The sequence below is a fragment of the Oncorhynchus clarkii genome, chromosome 23 (assembly GCF_045791955.1).
Source record: "Oncorhynchus clarkii lewisi isolate Uvic-CL-2024 chromosome 23, UVic_Ocla_1.0, whole genome shotgun sequence".
NCBI lineage: Eukaryota > Metazoa > Chordata > Actinopteri > Salmoniformes > Salmonidae > Oncorhynchus > Oncorhynchus clarkii.
The window spans coordinates 30,307,058-30,325,427 of NC_092169.1; the positions used below are offsets into that span (position 1 = coordinate 30,307,058).

Genomic DNA, 18,370 nt, shown 5'->3' on the forward strand with positions numbered 1-18,370 from the left:
ACTGTTAAGGATTTTTATGCCTTGAGACAATTGAGACATGGATTGTGTTTGTGTGCCATTCAGACGGTGAATGTGCAAGACAAAATATTTCAGTGCCTTTGAACAGGGTATGGTAGTAGGTTCCAGGCGTACCGGTTTGAGTGTGTCAAGAACTGGAACGCTGCCGGGTTTGTCATGTATTTAAGTGTATCAAGAATGGTCCACCACCCAAAGGCCATCCAGCCAACTTGACACTACTTTGGGAAGCATTGGAGTCAACATAGAGTATATAGTTCCTGTAGAGTCCACGCCCCGAGGCTGTTCTGAGGGCAAAAGTGGGTGTTACTCAATATTAGGAAGATGGTTCTAATGTTTTGTACACTCAGTGAATAAACAACATAGCCAAAAGTATACGGACACCCCTTCAAATTAGTGGATTTGGCTATTTCAACCACACCCGTTGCTGACAGGTGTAAAAAAATGTAGCACACAGCCATGCAATCTCCATAGACAAAGATTGCCAGTAGAATGGCCTGTACTGAAGAGCTCAGTGACTTTTAACATGGCACTGTCATAGGATGCCAACTTTCCAACGAGTCAGTTTGTCAAATTTGTGTTCTGCTAGAGCTGCCCCGGTTAACTTTAAGTGCTGTTATTGTGAAGTGGAAATGTCTAGGCTCAGCTGCGAGGTGGTAGGCCACACAAGCTCACAGAATGGGACCACCGAGTGCTGAAGCGCGTAGTGTGTAAAACATATTATTTTCTCGGTTGCAACACTCACTACCGTGTTCCAAACTGCCTCTGGAAGCAAAATCAGAACTGTTCGTCAGGAGCTTCATGAAATGGTTTTCCATGGCAGAGCAGCTGCACACAATTCGCTGCAACACGCCATTCGACTCTGGAACAATGGAAACGCATTCTCTGTAGGGATGAATCACGCTTCACCATCCGGTAGTCCGAAGGACGACTCTGGGTTTGGTGGATGCCAGGAAAACGCTACCTGCCACAATGCATAGTGCCGAGTGTAAAATTTTATGGGGAGGAGTAGTGGTCTGGGGCTGTTTTTCATGGCCCCTTAGTTATATTGAAGGGAAATCTTAACACTACAGCATACAATTACATTCTAGATGATGCTTTGCTTCCAATTTTGTGGCAACAGTTTGGGGAAGGCCCTTTCCTGTTTTTACTTTTTTTTATTTCACCATTATTAACCAGATAGGTTAGTTGAGAACAAGTTCTCATTTACAACTGCAACCTGGCCAATATAAAGCAAAGCAGTTCGACACATACAACAACACAGATTTACACATGGAATAAACACACATACAGTCAATAATACAGTAGAGAAAGTCTAAAAACAGTGTGTGCAAATGAGGTAAGATAAGGGAGGTAAGGCAATAAATAGGCCATGGTGGCGAAGAAATTACAATATAGCAATTAAACACTGGAATGGTAGATGTGCAGAAGATGAATGTGTAAGTAGAGATACTGGGGTGCAAAGGAGCAAGATAAATAAATAAATACAGTATGGGGATGAGGTAGTTGGATGGGCTATAAACAGATGGGCTATGTACAGGTGCAGTGATCTGTGAGCTGCTCTGACAGCTGGTGTTTAAAGCTAGTGAGGGAGATATGAGTCTCCAGCTTCAGTGACTTTTGCAGTTTATTCCAGTCATTGGCAGCAGAGAACTGGAAGGAGAGGCGGCCAAAGGAGGAATTGGCTTTGGGAGTGACCAGTGAGATATACCTGCTGGAGTGCTTTCTACGGGTGGGTGCGGCTATGGTGACCAGTGAGCTGAGATAAGGCGGGGCTTTACCTAGCAAATACTTGTAGATGACCTGGAGCCAGTGGGTTTGGCGACGAGTATGAAACGAGGGCCAGCCAACGAGAGTGTACAGGTTGCAGTGGTCGGTAGTCTATGGGGCTTTGGTGACAAAACGGATGGCACTGTGATAGACTGCATCCAATTTGTTGAGTAGAGTGTTGGAGGCTATTTTGTAGATGATATCGCAGAAGTCGAGGATTGGTAGAATGGTCAGTTTTACGAGGTTATGTTTGGCAGCATGAGTGAAGGATGTTTTGTTGCGATATAGGAAGCCGATTGGAGATGCTTAATGTGAGTCTGGATAGAGAGTTGACAGTCTAACCAGACACCTAGGTATTTGTAGTTGTCCACATATTCTAAGTCAGAACCGTCCAGTGATGCTGGTGATAGTAGTGATGCTGGACGGGCGGCCAGTGATCGGTTGAAGATCATGCATTTAGCTTTACTTGCATTTAAGAGCAGTTGGAGGCCACGAAAGGAGAGTTGTATGGCAATGAAGATTGTCTGGAGGTTAGTTAACACAGTGTCCAATGAAGGACCAGAAGTATACAGAATGGTGTCGTCTGCGTAGAGGTGGATCAGAGAATCACCAGCAGCAAGAGCGACATCATTGATGTATACAGAGAAGAGAGTCGAATTGAACCCTGTGGCACCCCCATAGAGACTCCCAGAGGTCCGGACAACAGGCCCTCCGATTTGACACACTGAACTCTATCAAAGAAGTAGTTGGTGAACCAGGCGAGGCAATCATTTGAGAAACCAAGGCTGTTGAGTCTGCCGATAAGAATGTGGTGATTGACAGAGTTGAAACCCTTGGCCAGATCAATGAATACGGCTGCACAGTATTGTCTCTTATCGATGGCGGTTATGATATCGTTGGGACCTTGAGCGTGGTTGAGGTGCACCCATGACCAGCTCTGAAACCAGATTGCATAGCGGAGAAGGTACGGTGGGATTCAAGATGGTCAGTAATCTGTTTGTTAACTTGGCTTTCGAAGACCTTAGCAAGGCAGAGTAGGATAGATATAGGTCTGTAGCAGTTTGGTTCTAGAGTGTCTCTCCCTTTGAAGAGGGGGATGACCGCGGCTGCTTTCCAATCTTTGGGAATCTCAGAAAGAGAGGTTGAACAGGCTAGTAATAGGGGTTGCATCAATTTCGGCAGATCATTTTAGAAAGAGAGGGTCCAGATTGTCTATCCCGGCTGATTTATAGGAGTCCAGATTTTGCAGCTCTTTCAGAACATCAGCTATCTGGATTTGGGTGAAGGAGAAATGGGGAGGCTTGGGCGAGTTGCTGTGGGGGGTGCAGGGATGTTGACCGTAGCCAGGTGGAAAGCATGGCCAGTCCTAGAAAAATGCTTATTGAAATTCTCAATTATAGTGGATTTATCGGTGGTGACAGTGTTTCCTAGCCTCAGTGCAGTGGACAGCTGGGAGGAGGTGCTCTTATTCCCATGGACTTTACAGTGTCCCAGAACTTTTTTGAGTTTGTGCTACAAGATGCAAATTTCTGTTTGAAAAAGCTAGCCTTAGCTTTCCTAACTTCCCTGAAAAGTTGCATATCACGGGGGCTATTCGATACTAATGCAAAACGCCACAGGATGTTTTTGTGCTGGTCAAGGGCAGTCAGGTCTGGAGAGAACCAAGAACTACATCTGTTCCTGGTTCTACATTTTTTGAATGGGGCATGCTTATTTAAGTTGGTGAGGAAGGCACTTTTGAAGAATAACCAGGCATCCTCTACTGACGGGATGAGGTCAATATCCTTCCAGGATACCCGAGCCAGGTCGATTAGAAAGGCCTACTCGCTGAAGTGTTTTAGGGAGCGTTTGACAGTGATGAGGGGTGGTCGTTTGACCGCAGAACCACTGCCTCATTGCAGGCGATGAGGCAGTGATCGCTGAGATCTTGGTTGAAAACAGCAGAGGTGTATTTGGAGGGCAAGTTGGTTAGGATGATCTCTATGAGGGTGCCCGTGTTTACGGCTTTGGGGTTGTACCTGGTGGGTTCATTGATAATTTGTAGATTATCTTAGATTAGATTGTAGGATGGCCAGGGTGTTAAGCATATCCCAGTTCAGTTCACCTAGCAGCATGAACTCTGAAGACAGATGTGGGCAATCAGTTCACATATGGTGTCCAGAGCACAGCTGGGGGCAAAGGGTGGTCTATAGCAAGCGGCTACAGTGGGAGACTTGTTTCTGGAAAGGTGGATTTTTAGAAGTAGAAGCTCAAATTGTTTTGGTACAGACCTGGATAGTAAGACAGAACTCTGCAGGCTATCTCTGCAGTAGATTGCAACACCGCCCCCTTTGACAGTTCTATCTTGTCGGAAAATGTTTTAGTTAGGGATGGAAGTTTCAAGGTTTTTGGTGGTCTTCCTAAGCCAGGATTCAGACACGGCTAGGACATCCGGGTTGGCAGAGTGTGCTAAAGCAGTGAATAAAACAAACTTAGGGAGGAGGCTTCTAATGTTAACATGCATGAAACCAATGTTTTCACGGTTACAGAAGTCAACAAATGAGATAACCTGGGGAGTAGGAGTGGAGCTAGGCACTGCAGGGCCTGGATTAACCTCTACATCACCAGAGGAACAGAGGAGGAGTAGGATAAGGGTACGGCTAAAGGCTATAAGAACTGGTCGTCTAGTACGTTCAGAACAGAGAGTAAAAGGAGCAGGTTTCTGGGAGCGATAGAATAGATTCAAGGCATAATGTACAGACAAAGGTTTGGTAGGATGTGAATACAGTGGAGGTAGGCCTAGGCATTGAGTGATGATGAGAGAGATATTGTCTCTAGAAACATAATTTAAACCAGGTGATGTCATCCTATGTGTGGGAGGTGGAACTAAAGGGTTGGCTAAGGTATATTGAGCAGGGCTAGAGGCTCTACAGTGAAATAAGGCAATAATCACTAACCAGAACAGCAATGGACAAGACATATTGACATTATGGAGAGGCACTTGGTAGCCGAGTGATCATAAGGGTCCAGTGAGTGGTGAGGCTGGTTGGAGACATGGCGATTCAGACAGCTAGCGGGCCGGGGCAAGCAAGCTAGCAGAAGGGCCTTAGAGGGACGTCGCGACGGGGGAAGTCTGTTTATAGCCTCCTCGTGCAGAGCCTCCTTGTGCTTTTACTTCGGTAGACCAGTCGTGATGGATTAGTAGGGTTCCGTGTGGAAAAGGGGACCAGTCCAATTGGCAAAATAGGTATAGTGGCCAAAGAAATTGTCCGATGGACCTATTCAGCTAACAGCCGATATGCTCTAGACAGCTAGCGGGCCGCGGCTAGCAGGCTAGCGGTTGGGCATTCAGGGGGCGTCGCGACAGAGATCCTCATCAATCATACAGCAAATGTTGTTTGCGTCCCATGTGTTGGAGAGTATTTTGAAGTTGAAGTTTAGAAAAAATATTAAAAAGATATGCGAAGAAAAAAATATAAGATATAAAAGGTATATACGTGGGACATGACAAAGACAAGGACAAAGGCGTCTGACTGCTACGCCATCTTGGATCACTTTGCCCCCGCGCACAAAGCAAGGTCCATACAGAAATGGATTGTCGAGATTGGTGCGGAAGATCTTGAACAGATTTGGGATGAATTGGAATGCCGACTGCGAGCCAGGCCTAATCGCCCAACATCAGTGCCCGACATACTTTTGGTCATGTAGTGTATATATACAACAATGCATTTGGAAATAGTTATCATCGATCTACACAATTCTCATCAATCTACACACAATACCCTCTAATGACAAAGTGAAAGTATTCAGACCCTTTGCTATGAGACTCAAAATTGAGCTCAGGTGCATCCTGTTTCCATTTATCATCCTTGAGATGTTTGTACAACTGGATTGGAGTCCAGCTGTGGTAAATTCAATTGATTGGACATGATTTGGAAAAGCACACACCTCAACTGTGGGACATAAGGTCCCACAGTTGACAGTGCATGTCAGAGCAAATCCCAAGCCATGAGGTCGAAGGAAATGTCCTAGCGCTCTGAGACAGGATTGTGTCGAGGCACAGATCTGGGGAAGGGTACACATTTTTTTTACAACATTGAAGGTCCCCAAGAACACTGTGGCCTCAATCATTCTTAAATGGTAGATGTTTTGAACCTCCAAGACTCTTCCTAGAGCAATTTAATACATTTTAGCATAAGGCTGTAACGTAACAAAATGTGGAAAACGTCATGGGGTCTGAATATTTTCTGAATGCACTGAACAAAAATATAAACGCAACATGCAACAATTTCGACGATGTTACTGAGTTACAGTTCATGTAAGGAAATCAGTCAATTGAAATAAATTAATTTGGCACTAATCTATGGATTTCATATGACTGGGCAGGGGCGCCACCATGAGTGCATCTGGGAGGGCATAGGCCCACCCACTTGAGAGATTGGCCCATCCGCTAGGGAGCAATGCCCAGCCAATCAGAATGAGTTTTTCACCACAAAAAGGATTTATTACAGACAGAAATACTCCTCAGTTTCATCAGCTGTCCAGGTGGCTGGTCTTAGAAGATCCTGCAGGTGAAGAAGCCAGATGTGGAGGGCCTGAGCTGGCATGGTTACACAGAGTCTGCTGTTGTGAGGCTGGTTAGACGTACTGCCAAATTCTCTAAAACAACTTTTCTCTTATGGTAGAGAAATTAACATACAATTCTCTGGCAACAGCTGATGGACTTTCCTGTAGTCAGCATGTCAATTGCACGCTCCCTCAGAACTTGAGGCATCTGTGACATTGTGATGTGTGGCCTTTTATTGTACTCTGCACAAGGTGCACCTATGTGATGATCATGCTGTTTAATCAGCTTATTGATATGCCATACCTGACAGCTGGATGGATTATCTTGGAAATGCTCACTAGCAGGGATGCAAACAAATGTGTGCAGAGAAATAAGGTTTTTGTGTGTATAGAACATTTCTGGGATCTTTTATTTCAGCTAATGAAATCTCTCTCTCTCTCTGTTTCTCTCTCTGTTTCTCTTTATTTCTCTCTTTCTATCTCGAGCACTTTTCTTATCCACTCTCTCTTTCTCTCTGCCCTATTTACTTCTCTTCTTCTCCCTTCCTCTTCCTCCCTCTCTCCCAGCTAATGATTTGTCCCTTCAACCAATTTTATCAGCTCATATCCGTAGTTATTAGGGGGAAGAGTGAGAGGCCATTGTACCAGCCTGCTGCTATTTGAGGCCCAGTTGATAGAGCTGGAGTCAGATGTGAAGGACTATTAATTGTGTTGTACATCACTGTTCCAGCCACCTCTCAATGGATAAATGGAGAGATGACGCAACCGTTAAATTCAAACACTCCTGAAAGGACAGACGTGACTATTCTGTGGTTGGTCATGAGTGTGCGGGAGTGTGTGTGCATGAGCATAAAAGAGTGCTCATTGTGGATATTTTAGTTCACTCGCCTCAATTAGTGGGGACACACACATAGGCACACACATGCTCACGCACATGCATGCATGCACACACACACTTTCCCCTGCAGTGCCTCTAGTTGGTCTTGTCTTGGGGTGGCAGGTAGCCTAGTGGTTAGAGCATTGGGCCAGTAACCAAAAGGTTGCTGGATTGAATCCCCGAGCTGACAAGGTAAAAATCTGTCTTTCTGCCCCTGACCAAGGCAGCTAACCCACTGTTCCCCGGTAGGCTGTCATTGTAAATAAGAATTTGTTCTTAACTGACTTGCCGAGTTAAATAAAGGTTAAAAAATAAATAAATGTCATGTTCCATATCTGTGTCCACAATCCTAGGTGTAATATTTGATGATATTTTAATGACATTTGGTTATTTCTTCAACATGTTAAATAAGGACACTCACTTGCACACTTAAACTAATTGTCAGCCAATTAATCAATCACTCAGTCAATGAATCAATCTCGCTTTATTCAAGAAATGTATTTATAAGATAAACTAATTGGTCCTGGAAATGATAGAGAGCATTCATCTTTACTTAACATATACTGTACTCTTGAGAAGCATAAAGGACCAAAATAAGCCATCTTTAGGAGCATTTGTTTTGTTATTCTTTCTATTCCTTTAGGCTGTACCCAATTTCTGACTAAATATAATAATTGGGCTGCCTGTGTAAACACAGTCATTCTATTGGAAAACTAAAGCATGTTTTTAATTCAAGCATCACATCCCTCTGTAGCTATGTGAACGCTAATTATGTTTTGGCAGAGGAAAGATAATGATGGTTGTCGTGACTCGCTAGCCTGTCTTCTGTGACAGTGAAGAGATAATGAATAGAGGAACACTAGAATGTTCCTTTTTCATGAATGGTTTCTGAAGAGCGCTCCACTTAACTGAGCCTTCTCACAGCTGAATGCAGAGGTTTGAAACTCCGTTTCTTATTGGTCTATTAACTAATTTAACGTATGGTGATGTCACCAGGCAGGCCAAAACTCCATCCCACCAAAACACGCTGAAATTTCAGGTGATCTTACACTAAAAGGGCATTATAATAGTTTTCACAATTTCACAGTATTATTCCAACCTCATCGTGTGGAAATATACACTGCTCAAAAAAATAAAGGGAACACTAAAATAACACATCCTAGATCTGAATGAATGAAATATCCTTATTAAATATTTTTTTCTTTACATAGTTGAATGTGCTGACAACAAAATCACACAAAAATGATCAATGGAAATCAAATGTATCAACCCATGGAGGTCTGGATTTGGAGTCACACTCAAAATTAAAGTGGAAAACCACACTACAGGCTGATCCAACTTTGATGTAATTTCCTTAAAACAAGTCAAAATGGGGCTCAGTAGTGTGTGTGGCCTCCACGTGCCTGTATGACCTCCCTACAACGCCTGGGCATGCTCCTGATGAGGTGGCGGATGGTCTCCTGAGGGATCTCCTCCCAGACCTGGACTAAAGCATCCGCCAACTCCTGGACAGTCTGTGGTGCAACGTGGTGGATGGAGCGAGACATGATGTCCCAGATGTGCTCAATTGGATTCAGGTCTGGGGAACGGGCGGGCCAGTCCATAGCACAAATGCCTTCCTCTTGCAGGAAATGCTGACACACTCCAGCCACATGAGGTCTAGCATTGTCTTGCATTAGGAGGAACACAGGAGGAACCCAGGGCCAACCGCACCTCACAAGGGGTCTGAGGATCTCATCTCGGTACCTAATGGCAGTCAGGCTACCTCTGGCAAGCATATGGAGGGCTGTGCGGCCCCCCAAAGAAATGCCACCCCACACCATGACTGACCCACCGCCAAACCGGTCATGCTGGAGGATGTTGCAGGCAGCGGAACGTTCTCCACGGCGTCTCCAAACTCTGTCACGTCTGTCACATGCTCAGTGTGAACCTGCTTTCATCTGTGAAGAGCACATGGCGCCAGTGGCGAATTTGCCAATCTTGGTGTTTTCTGGCAAATGCCAAATGTCCTGCACGGTGTTGGGCTGTAAGCACAACCCCCACCTGTGGACGTCGGGCCCTCATACCACCCTCATGGAGTCTGTTTCTGACCGTTTGAGCAGATACATGCACATTTGTGGCCTGCTGGAGGTCATTTTGCAGGGCTCTGGCAGTGCTCCTCCTGCTCCTCCTTGCACAAAGGCGGAGGTAGCGGTCCTGCTGCTGGGTTGTTGCCCTCCTACGGCCTCCTCCACGTCTCCTGATGTACTGACATGTCTCCTGGTAGCGCCTCCATGCTCTGGACACTATGCTGACAGACACAGCAAACCTTCTTGCCACAGCTCGCATTGATGTACCATCCTGGATGAGCTGCACTACCTGAGCCACTTGTGTGGGTTGTAGACTCCGTCTCATGCTACCACTAGAGTGAAAGCACCGCCAGCATTCAAAAGTGACCAAAACATCAGCCAGGAAGCATAGGAACTGAGAAGTGGTCTGTGGTCACCACCTGCAGAACCACTCCTTTATTGGGGGTGTCTTGCTAATTGCCTATGATTTCCACCTGTTGTCTATTCCATTTGCACAACAGCATGTGAAATTTATTGTCAATCAGTGTTGCTTTCTAAGTGGACAGTTTGATTTCACAGAAGTGTGATTGACTTGGAGTTACATTGTGTTGTTTAAGTGTTCCCTTTATTTTTTTGAGCAGTGTATATAAAACATAGGAAGATTACATAGTCCTTGAGGACATGTGAAGATGATGAAGATTTTAACTTACACCAGATATGAAGAGTGCCTTGGTATTTTTTTCTAATATATTTTCCTCCCTTCCTTTAGGAACTTATGTTCTGTCAGAATGACAGAACCTGAAACTCATCAATTTTTCAAACTCATCAATTTGTACTGTCTTCATTGTCAGCCAATATATAATTGGGTAGAAATGTAGACTATTACTGTCCTCAAGAGAAATTGGTCTGACACATTCAAATGACTTTTCTCTTCCTTAGGAACTTCTATTCTGTCAGCATGACTCAACAGATGCAGAACCTGCAGCTGGCCCAAACCAGGAAGTGCTCGGGAGGCCCTGCCTCTCCCAGCGCTGCCAAGCGCCTGTACAGGAACCTATCAGAGAAGCTCAAAGGTGGCCACTCCTCCTTTGAGGAGGCCTACTTCTTCGGCCGTGGAGACCGCCACGGTCATCGCAAGGGCTCGGTGAGTTGGGGATTGTGTGTGTCTGTGCGTGCATGCCCTGTTTGTGTGCGTGTGTTCGTTTGTGTGGAATTTTGTGTGTATGGGACTGTTATGCATCTTCATCAGATCAAATGATACCAACCAGCCCAGATAAGAGTGTCCAGGAAGACTATACTGTGACTTACTTTACTCTTATAAGTAAAGGAATCTGGAAGAACCTTTATGGAGTTTAAAGGTAAAGGTAAAGGTTCTCGTGCGTTCATTGCACGCAGAGTCAGTGTAAATGCAACAGTTTGGGCCGCCTGGCTCGTTGCGAACTAATTTGCCAGAATTTTACGTAATTATGACATAACATTGAAGGTTGTACAATGTAACAGCATTTTTTAGACTTCGGGATGCCACCCATTAGATAAAATACGGAACGGTTCCATATTTCACTGAAATAATAAACGTTTTGTTTTCGAAATTATAGTTTCCGGATTCGACCATATTAATGACCAAAGGCTCGCATTTCTGTGTGTTATTATGTTATAATTAAGTCTATGATTTGATATTTGATAGAGCAGTCTGACTGAGCGGTGGTAGGCAGCAGCAGGCTCGTAAGCATTCATTCAAACAGCACTTTCGTGCGTTTGACAGCAGCTCTTCGCTGTGCTTCAAGCATTGAGCTGTTTATGACTTCAAGCCTATCAACTCCCAAGATTAGGCTGGTGTAAACGGTGTGAAATGACTAGCTAGTTAGCGGGGTGCGCGCTAATAGCGTTTCAAACGTCACTCGCTCTGAGACCTGGAGTAGTTGTTCCCCTTGCTCTGCAAGGGCCGCGGATTTTGTGGAGCGATGGGTAACGATGCTTCGAGGGTGGCTGTTGTCGATGTGTTCCTGGTTCGAGCCCAGGTAGGGGTGAGGAGAGGGACGGAAGCTATACTGTTACACTGGCAATACTAAAGTGCCTATAAGAACATCCAATAGTCAAAGGTAAATGAAATGGTATAGAGAGAAATAGTTCTATAAATACTTTATTAACTACAACCTAAAACCTCTTACCTTGGAATATTGAAGTCTCATGTTAAAAGGAACCACCAGCTTTCATATGTTCTCATGTTCTGAGCAAGGAACTTAAACGTTAGCTTTCTTACATGGCACATATTGCACTTCTCCTTTCTTCTCCAACACTTTGTTTTTGCACTATTTAAACCAAATTGAACATGTTTCATTATTTATTTGAGACAAAATAGATTTTTATTGATGTATTATATTAAGTTAAAATAAGTGTTCATTCAGTATTGTTGTAATTGTCATTATTACAAATAAATAAATACAAATCGGCTGCTTTTTTTGTTCCTCCAATAATCGGTATCGGCGTTGAAAAATCATAATCGGTCGACCTCTACTTTGTAGTACATTTTGGCACTAGAATAAATGTTTCTGTCTCGATGCCACACAGGCTTTCAAAGGGATTAGTTGCTTTTTAGGGGCAGTCCCTCTTTAAACTCTAGAGCTGATGTTTCTCAATCTGATGATAAATTCCACCTGGCTACACTTTATCTCACATACAGGTTGTTGTAAACTCCTCCTTAAAGCTAGATTCCTCAATTGGCGAAACTGCCACGTCCATTTGGGATATTACAAAAACAAAGAAGTTACTGAAAACAATGAACAGTGTTTTTTTCCCCTGACATCATTACACGATGGAACAGCAGAATATATACTGCACCTTTTTTTTACCACACTGCCAGATGCTCCGTTTCATCAATAAAACTAAAACAATAACAAAGGTGCTGGGGCCAACAGTGGCACTGTTTCTCCAAAAGTACGGATTCGATATTTAAAACATTTTAAATAGAAATAGACATACCCAAAAGTAATGCAAGCCACTTCGATCTACAGTGTCCACATATCGATTTATATGCGAAAATGTCAGTCGGAATCGGTACCTAGAACCACACTAGTCCCCTATTACCGCTTCAACAATTTCACTGCAGTGCTACCTCCTTCTCTTCATCCCTTTTCTCTCACTTTGTCCCTTTCCGTTGCCTTTCCTTAGCCTCTCTCTCTCTCTCTCTCTCTCTCTCTCTCTCTCTCTCTCTCTATCTCTCTCTCTCTCTTTTGACTGGTTCTGTTGTAGTTGGTTTCTAAATGCAACTGCTTTTAGACCAAATGTTCTAACAGGTTTTTCATTTCACAAGCGCACACACAGACACACACACACAAACAGACACACACACACACATACACACACACACGCTTCTCATTAGTCCTCCAGGCGTAAGTATTTCAATCACGCTGAACCTACCATTATCTGTATCACATTCAGTGTTGGGGCCTTCAACCTTTTCTTACCCAGGGACCATCTCACAGGAAAACCCACGACCCGGGGACCCCATCATACAATCAACAAAAATATATTGTTTTCACATCTGGTCTTATCATCAGGTGAATGATCATAGCAGGAAGAAGTAATGTTTTTCATTATTTTGACTCTCCCACATTATAATTAGAAGATGAAGTATAAACTCCAACATAACCTATTAGCTATAAAAGGTATAGTATCTCCAAATACATTTTCGCTAAGAGCAGCTGTTTAGCAGGTTAGAGGTTAGCGATGTGTTGTCAAAAATGTATGTCCAAGTAAAGAAAGCTTACCAGCAGCACTTGCCGCACTGATACCCTATTCACAGGTGCTTGTTCAAAGCCTACTTCAGATACTCCAGTGAGTGTAATTTGCTCAATAATAGGAGTTCAGAAATAGTTGACATAGTTAACTGTAGGTATGTCATAAAAAAAATGGTATATTCTGTTGTTGCTAGCGATATTGATAAAAACATTTTAAATAATTGGTATTTTCTTATTTTTTTCTCTGACCTACTGCAGCACCTCTGCGAAACCCCGTTTGAATAATCTTTAATCCAGCTTCAGCACTTTCACTGCAGTTTTACCTCCTTCTCTCACCTTCTCACTTTCCTTTCCCTCTCTCTCTCTCTCTCTCTCATGTACCGTCGCCATGTCACCTCTCCTCTCTATGTTCCAATTGTCACACATCAATTATCACACAGGAACTTGGCAATCACCCCGCTTAATGTTGTTGCTTTGTCTGCCTTGGTTTCAGCGTGTTTAGTTCTGTTGATGATTGATGATGGTGATGATGATGATGGTGATGATGATGATGATAATGCTGCTGATGAGGATGACGTCAACGATGATGATGTTTGTATTCTGACGCGCGTGTGTGTCCCTCCTCTTCTCTCCTCCAGAGCATGCAAGGTAGTGAGTGTCTGTTTGAGGCGGTGGAGCAGCAGGATCTAGATGCTGTCCAGATCCTTCTCTACCAGTACACAGCTGAGGAGCTGGACCTCGGCACACCCGACAGCCAAGGGTTAACACCGCTAGACATCGCCATCATGACCAACAACACCCCCATAGCCAAACTACTGCTGAAGGCCGGCGCCAAGGAGAGCCCTCACTGTGAGTGTACACTATATAGGGAACACTGAGTACACACTTAGTAGGATATACTAAGTACACACTATGGAGGGTGCAATGGGAGTATACACACTAATTAGTGCAACCTTCCGACTCAAAGTCCAGCATTGAAACTTGGTGGAGTATCCAGATTGCCATACCTTCATACCGGCTTTGTGCCATACCGGGATATTCGGTAATACCGGCACTGAACACAAGGGGCACTGATTTCAAACCCCACTGATGCACTGTAATCCGAAGGTTAGCAATGCTAACAAGTACATGTAAAATCCCATAAATAATGCTAACTAAATGAGCGCATTGCAAACATTTTGTACAGTTTCTGACCTAAACTATACAAGTCACTCAAATATTTACATTTGACATTTAACCATTATTTAACTAGGCGAGTCAGTTAAGAACAAATTCTTATTTAGAATAACGGCCTACACCGGTCAAACACGGACGACGCTGGGCCAATTGTGCGCCGCCCAATGGGACTCCCAATCACGTCCAGTTGTGATACAGCCTGGATTCGAACGAGGGTGTCTGTGGTGACGCCTCAAGCACTGAGATGCAGTACCTTAGACCGCTGCGCCACTCGGGAGCAAATATGCTACTCACAGTTTGCTGCACGCACAACACAAATATTAGCCAGCAAGGCTCTTGATCCAGGAGGGATTTCTCTGCTGTTACCAAGCGAATGCTTGATTTTGGAAGAAGCTAACCACTTAGCTAGATAGCTAACTATCTTCTAAATTAGCTAACCAAATGCACAACTGCAGAGCATTCAGAACATTTTAGACAGATAACTTAATAGTTATAAGATATCTAGCTGGCAAACATTTAGTTGTGAATTCCATAGTGTAATTAAATCTCCTGGCACATACTGAAGAACAGTGATTTACTCACAAGGCTCCGGTCTCTCATTGTTGTGTGCTCGTAAACAAACACCACGTGACTGGGAGACTACTGTAAGCTTTGTAATAATGTGACAGGTGAAATGAAGAATGCAATGCTTTATCTCCTAACGTATCGCACAAGTTGACTGTAGGTATTTACTTAAAAAGTAGCTGCACATATTCAAACTTCATAGAAATGGTTTCAACGGTATTGAAAAACCATGCCATACATTTTTACAAATACCCCGGTATACGGTATACCACCCAATCCGTTACTCAAAGATACAGTGCCTTCGGAAAGTATTCAGACCCCTTGACTTTTTACACATTTTGTCAGGTTACAGCCTTATTCCAACATTGATCATTAAATTGTTTTCCCCCTCATCAATCTTCACACAATACCCCATAATAAAAAAAAGTATTCAGACCCTTTACTCAGTATTTTGTTGAAGCACATTTGGCAGCGAATACAGCCTCAAGTCTTCTTGGGTATGACGCTACAAGCTTGGCACACCTGTATTTGGGGAGTTTCTCCCATTCTCCTCTGCAGCTCCTCTCAAGCTGTCACATTGGATGGGGAGCGTTGCTGCACACACAGCTATTTTCAGGTCTCTTCAGAGATGTTTGATTGGGTTCAAGTCTGGGCTCTGGCTAGGCCACTCAAGGACGTTCAGAGACTTGTCCCGAATCCACTTCTGTGTTGTCTTGGCTGTGTGCTTAGGGTCATTGTCCTGTTGGAAGGTGAACCTTTGTTCCAGTCTGAGGTCCTGCGCACTCTGGAGCAGGTTTTCATCAAGCATCTCTCTGTACTTTGCTCAGTTCATCTTTGCCTCGATCCTGACTATTCTCCCAATCACTGCTGCTGAAAAACATCCCCACAGCATGATGCTGTCACCACCATGCTTCACCGTAGGGATGGTGTCACGTTTCCTCCAGATGTGACACTTGGCATTCAGGCCAAAGAGTTCAATCTCGTTTTCATCAGCCCAGAGAATCTTGTTTCCCATGGTCTGAGAGTCTTTAGGTGCCAGGCGGGCTGTCATGTGCCTTTTACTGAGGAGTGGCTTCCATCTGGCCACTCTACCATAAAGGCCTGATTGGTGGAGTGCTGCAGAGATAGTTGGTCCTTCTGGAAGGTTCTCTCATCTCCACAGAGAGCTCTGTCAGAGTGACCATCGGGCTCTGACCAAGGCCCTTCTCCTTTGATTGCTCAGTTTGGCCGAGTGGCCAGCTCTAGGTAGAGTCTTGGTGTTTCCAAACTTCTTCCTCAAAAGAATGATGGAAGCCACTGTGTTCTTGGGGACCTTCAATGCTGCAGAAATATTTTGGTACCCTTCCCAGATTTGTGCCTTGACACATTCCTGTCTCGGAGCTGTACGGACAATTTCTTCAATCTTATGGCTTGATTTTTGCTCTGACATGCACTGTCAACTGTGGGACCTTATATAGACAGGTGTGTGCCTTTCCAAATCATGTCCAATCTATTGCATTTACCACAGGTGGAGTCCAATCAAGTTGTAGAAACATCTCAAGGATTATCAATGGAAACAGGATGCACCTGAGCTCAATTTCGAGTCTCATAGCAAAGGGTCTGAATACGTATGTAAATAGGGTATTTCTGTTTGTTTTTTAATTGCTTAGGACATTTTTATATTTAATCAATTTTAGAATAAGGCTGTGACGTAACAAAATGTGGAAAAAGTCAAGGGATCTGAATAATTTCCGAATGCACTGTATATACTGAACAAAAAATATAAACGCAACATGCAACAATTTCAACGATTTTACTGAGTTACAGTTCATATAAGGAAATCAGTCAATTGAAATAAATTAATTAGGCCCTAATCACTGGATTTCACATGACTGGGCAGGGGCGCAGCCTTGGATGGGCCTGGGAGGGCATAGGCCCACCCACTGGGGAGCAAGGCCCAACCAATTAGATTTCGTTTTTCCCCACAAAAGGGTTTTATTACAGAAGGAAATACTCCTCAGTTTCATCAGCTGTCCGGGTGGCTGGTCTTAGACAATCTCGCAGGTGAAGAAGCAGGATGTCGAGGTCCTGGGCTGGCGTGGTTACAGGTGGTCTGCGATTGTGAGGCCAGTTGGACCTACTGCAAAATTCTACTATGGTAGAGAAGTTAACATAAAATTATCTGACAAAAGCTCTGGTGGACATTCCTGCAGTCAGCATGCACGTTCCCTCAAAAGTTGAGACATCTGTGACATTGTGTTATGTGACAAAACTGCAAATTTTATAGTGGCCTTTTATTGTCCGCAGCACAAAGTGCACCTGTGTAATGATCATACTGTTTAATCAGCTTCTTGATATGCCACACCTGTCAGGTAGATTAATTATCTTGGCAAAGGAGAAATGTTCAACATTTGAGAGAAATAATCTTGCGTATGGAACATTTCTGGGATCTTTTATTTCAGCTCATGAAATCATGGGAAAAACACTTTACATGTTGCGTTTATATTTTTGTTCATGAAATTATGTTGAGCCAACGTTATTATTATGTTGAGCCAATAGACATTGAATTGATTGATGTCTGTGCCCAGTGGGATGATATCGGTCAGAAAATCCCTTTGTGTCCCACTGAATGTAAGGTGTGTACATTAGCGAAACATTGCACAGACTGGGTTTTACTCTGTCAATTAAATGTTGACAGGCAGGGCTAGGGGATAAACTGTCCGGTCTCAGATTTTAGTCAACACATCGGTAACAGAAAATAATGTGTACTGTAGCTGGTCCACTAACAGTATGTCTGTTTTGAGGAGTACATGTCATCCAAATAATGAACTGCTTGATTAGCCAATTATCTTGAACTGATCTGAACTGATTGAACTTGGCTTGGCAGTGTAAGAACCTTATTCAAGTGTTCTATTCTCTGTTCCTGCCTGGCTGACACAACCCACATGGTCTGGACCGGAGTCAATTGGGGCATTATTCGCCCAGAAATGTAGAGATGTTTGGTAGGTTCTCTCAGACATGTTGTTTTCCTGGATTTGGATTTGAAACTCCAACAGTTGTAATGGAAGGGGGCGGAGGTCGGGTACTGTACAAAACCAGCTTCATTATCGATGCATATGTCTAGATACTTTTTATAGTGGAGATCATGTTTATAAAATGCCTGGCTGGGCTGATGAGACAGTGGACTGCTCAGTCAGATGGAACAGAGTAAATAGGCATTTTAACCTCATAGATTTAGCTGGTGGTAACTTGTGGAATAGACACCGGCTGGAATGTGGTTTTAACCAGTCAGCATTCAGGATTAGACCCACCTGTTGTATATAACCATCCAGTCAGAAGCATCATGTCCTTCATTATCGATGCATGGTGCCGACAACATCGACCAGCTTCTTCAGACTCTGAAGTCAGGAGGACTTTGAGTTTGGTATCAGCCAGACTACTTTATGCTTGCCTTTAATCCATGGTTTTCTATTTAATATTAGTATGTACCTGTAGTACTTGAGATAACCGTAGTGACTGGCTAATGGACCAGTCACTCCCAACCCTCCACCCCCTTGAGTTGTCCCTCCTGTGTAGGACACAATACAGAATGGAGGAAAGCATGAGTGGTGGTCCTGTGGTGTGTGCTTGACCCAGACAGGGGCTGTGTTTGACAGGGG

General features: G+C 43.9%; 1 protein-coding gene across 1 annotated transcript in view; it reads left to right on the forward strand.

Moving 5' to 3' along the window:
• Window positions 1–18,370, forward strand: part of LOC139381558 (ankyrin repeat and fibronectin type III domain containing 1a) — a 229,409-nt gene that overhangs the window by 132,667 nt on the left and 78,372 nt on the right. Inside the window, exons 8-9 of the mRNA XM_071125193.1 lie at window positions 10,195–10,399; window positions 13,631–13,841. Of these exons, the coding sequence (XP_070981294.1) occupies window positions 10,195–10,399; window positions 13,631–13,841 (416 nt within the window). The remainder of the gene's footprint in view (window positions 1–10,194; window positions 10,400–13,630; window positions 13,842–18,370) is intronic.